Genomic DNA, 4,085 nt, shown 5'->3' with positions numbered 1-4,085 from the left:
AGAGAGAGAGGGAGGGAGGGAGAGAGATAGAGAGGGAGAGAGAGGGAGAGAGAGAGAAAGAGAGAGTTAGAGAGAGAAAGAGAAAGAGAGAAAGAGAGAGAGAGAGAGAGAGAGAGAGAGAGAGAGAGAGAGAGAGAGAGAAAAAGAGAAAGTTATAGATAGATAGATGGGCAGTTTGATAGTTGTGAGTGACAGAGTGGGGGAATGCGAGTGAAAGGAAGAGCTTGAGGGAGAAGGGTGATAATACTTGAGGAAAACGCTTAATTTTTCTTTTGGAATGCGACATTTTCTAAGAAGGAAGATGAACCTTTTGCAATGTGATTGGTTAAGAGTGCATTCTGCTATCAATCCAACATTCCAACGCTCACTTTTATATGGTGCTCGCAGGTAAAATAGATGGGAAAAGAGGCCGAGGTAGACATATGAACAACCTGCTTAGAGAACCTTAACAGATAGTTGACGGGGAAAATCCCATTGTAAAATATGTATAGGGTATTTACGAAACGATTGGCAAATCATGATTGCCGACGCCTGTTTAATAATAATACTAATGATAAGAATAATTTAACAAAATTATAAGAAAATTGCCACACGGCCGAAAAAAATGTAGGTTTCTGCGATTTCATTATTTCGGCTAGTGCATGATTTCACCACGATGCCTCACATAATGTGTTCCGCCTTAACTGACACCAATTTTTCTCACCCTGATGTAGAGTTAATAATTATTATGTTCTAACGAACTGGCCCTGATTCTCCTCCAGGTGTGACCGGCAAGCTGTGCTGGTACCAGAAGAGCGTGTACAACCCGTTCCAGAGTGTGTACGACAAGGTGCCCACCAGTGAGGAGTGTCAGTGGGGATGCTGCAATCACAGAAACACACCGTGCTGCTCCGCACCGTGAGTTGGGAACACACCTAAGGCCTAAGGACATTCTATTTTGTTATGCTCACAAGATCATTCGTTACCTCACAATTACAAATTTCCGTCTGCTAAGTACTCAGTTTTGAGAAAATTGACGTCGAAGATTTTGAGTTAAACATCATGTAACGTTTTTTCGAATGCAATGCTTTGAATATCTTGATAGCGACTCCGAGTAATCTTACGATTTCAACAGAGCCGATAGAACTTGGTTTTTGATCCCATGTTCTTAATAACCCAAAATGGTCCAAATGTAAGATTTAACTTTGTAATTCTGACGTAGCGAAATGCCAACCCCATTTTTTTTGCCCTTTGGGGAAAACGAGAAGAAAAGAAATCTGTTTCTTTCGAACAATTGATTTTGTGAAACGCTTGAACTTTGGTACACTCAATTTCATTATATTTAAATTATTCTTTTGTCTAAGTAAACTATATTACCAAGGTAGCCTAGTGGTTAGGCTACCGGATTCGTAATCAGTCCTTTCGGAGACGGACGTTAAACTCGAAGGTCACGGTTCGATAAGGGCGTTAAACCCATACTCTATCTCCATTTTTATATTACCAAGCTGGTTCTGCTCTTCATTTCAAAACAAAACACTCCAAACCGGCCAAAAATGACTTAAGCAATTATTTTGTGACTGTGACGGTTTATAACCTCCTTGGAATACACATCTCTACCTTAGAAATACAAAGTTCTATCCATCATTTTGGGCCGTTTTGAGTTACTAAGACCATGAGGTCAGAAGCTAAATTCTGTTTTGTCTACTCTATCAAAGTCGTGAAGTTGTTCGGAGTCGTTATCAAGATATTAAAGGAATGGCATTCGAAAAGGCTTGACATGTCTTGAAACGCAAAATTTAAAACATCAGATTTCTCAAAACTAAGTATTGAGCTGATAGAACGTTGTAATTCAGGGGTAGAGGCATGTCACGTCCACGGGCAAGAGTGGGCGTGGTCATAAACAAGAAATTGTTTGGTTGGAGTAGTTGCTTATCTTTTTTGTTTGTTCAAACCCCCCTCTCCCTCCATCTACCAACAATAATACCAGCTCTTGTGATGTAATGGTTTTTGTGCGATTCTGAAATAATTTGGTATTGATATATGGCTATTTTAATACTATAGCATTAACTGTATTTTATTATTCAACCGCATTTTAAACACTGGTCCTCCTTTCCGAGAAAAGTTTTCTTGTTCTAGTGATACCAAAATCATCTTTGCTGCAATTTTTTTTACCCCTATAGTGAAATGCACAGCTAAAGTTATTCGCTTATTTAATTTTAGGTGCCTGGTCGCTGTACGCTGTGATCCTAAATTCGATTTTCGCGAGGGGAGAATTTATATTGAGTGTCTTGGTCTTTCAGCTGGGATGTTCTATCTTTCTCAACCCAGGATGGCCGTGGCAGGCAGTGTAGAATCCTGCCTCTTAAAAAGATCTAACTAGTGTGGATGGAGATGTAAAAACACCACCAGCATTTTAAAAAAGTATTTTAACAGCAGTAATAAATCTATCGATATATAGTTATGAGTCTGCATGCTTTAAAAATGTATTTCCTCACAACTTCCATTTTGCCCGTTTTCCTCGTGGATTCCTCATACGTTTTCTGTTTTCTTTCTTTTTAATTCCCTGTTTTTACGTTGACCTGAATCACATCACCCCAGTCCCATTTATGTGTGTTGTGAGAAAGAAAAGAGACAGATGGAAAGAGACAAGGAACGTATAGTAACATTATCTGCTAGCATTCTCATCACACACTTCACTAGTTCCCAAGTTGGCTTTTTATGATAATAATATCATTATTGATTAGGTATTGGATTTCTAGAATTCCGTAATAAAATAGTTTCATCCGTGCGATTTTTTTCTCTCTCTTATCTCTATTACAGTAAAATGATATAACCACATTCCATGTACATGTATTGTTTTCTTTTCCCTCTTTTCCCATACTTTGTGTGTTTGCTTCCCCAGTCTAAGTCTGATCGTAGGCAGTGCCCTGGGTGGGGCGCTGCTTTTAGCGGTGCTTCTGATTATCGTCTGCTGTTGCTGCTTTTGCCGGAAGCAGACTAGACAGGAAGAGAGAAGGAGGGGGACAGCCATCACACAGCAGACAAGTGTTGTATTTCATTCCGGTGAGTATTTATTTATTTATTTATTTATTTATTTATTTATTTGTTTGTTTGTTTGTTTATTTATTTATTTCATTCATTACTGCTGACTTACAATTATAAATAATGTGGACTTGTGAAAAGATGCCGGGCTTAATTGATTGTAAATAATTTACTCTACATTCCAAAGGATTACTAACAGAATGCCGGGTAAAAAAATACACGCACTTGGCGTTACTAAAAGAAAAAGTTAATTTATCTTCAAACATGGCATGCTCTCTCTCTCTCTCTCTCTCTCTCTCTCTCTCTCTCTCTCTCTCTCTCTCTCTCTCTCTCTATTTGTCTCAGTCTACTCTCCCTGCAATCTTTAACAACCCAGTTGCCCTTAAATTCGCCTATCCGTGCTTCCATCCATCCGTCCATCTATCCATCCGTCATTCCATCCATCCATCCATCCACCCACACTATCCATCCCTTATTCATTTGTCTATAAATCCTTCCATTCGTCCACACATTCCTCGGTTCAACCAATTACGATTTCGTTATTCCAGAATTACTTGATTATTTGTTAATATCATTAGGCCCTTTGAAAATAGGCATGAGGTTTTTGAGAAGTCTGTCACGGTAGAAACTGAGATGACGAAACTGGTTGCGTACAGATGAGAAATAGGCTTCCGTATACTAATAGTTAAGATAATAGACGAGACACGACCCTTGACCTTGTTTTTTCCCCATCATTTCAGCTGGGAGCGGAAACAACGAAGAGCTGGACACCACCTTTGACCCACCGCCATCTTACGAGGAAGTGATGAGAGGTGAAGTCAATCAAGGATTCAAGCCCGACACAAGCTGAAGTTGGAATTTAGAGAAACCCAACAAAAATAAACACGCCCATTACTTTCTGTTCTGTACAAACAATCACAGTTGTGGCGAAATATATGTTGTCAACCTGAAAACAAACAGCTCAAAAGGGGAAGACGCTTGTCCTCATATCAGTTTTATGAAGAACGGAGGGGTAAAAAAATTTGACAATTTAGTAGATATAATTACAGAATGTATGTGGTTTG

The 4,085-nt window shown here is 39.1% G+C and overlaps 1 protein-coding gene across 1 annotated transcript in view; it reads left to right on the top strand.

Annotated features, from left to right (window-relative positions):
* Positions 1-761: 761 nt before the first annotated feature.
* LOC101860271 overlaps positions 762-4,085 on the top strand; it is a gene marked incomplete at its 5' end in the record, with an annotated part of 3,683 nt that continues 359 nt past the window's right edge. The window contains 3 exon segments of the mRNA XM_013085971.2: positions 762-897; positions 2,882-3,042; positions 3,762-4,085. The exon segment at positions 3,762-4,085 is cut by the window's right edge and continues 359 nt beyond it. Coding sequence (XP_012941425.1) covers positions 762-897; positions 2,882-3,042; positions 3,762-3,871 — 407 coding nt within the window.

The sequence above is a fragment of the Aplysia californica genome, unplaced genomic scaffold (assembly GCF_000002075.1).
Source record: "Aplysia californica isolate F4 #8 unplaced genomic scaffold, AplCal3.0 scaffold00422, whole genome shotgun sequence".
In the NCBI taxonomy this organism is placed as follows: Eukaryota; Metazoa; Mollusca; class Gastropoda; order Aplysiida; family Aplysiidae; genus Aplysia; species Aplysia californica.
The sequence above is the reverse complement of the archived record's forward strand: the minus strand, read 5'-3'. Positions and strand labels throughout refer to the sequence as shown.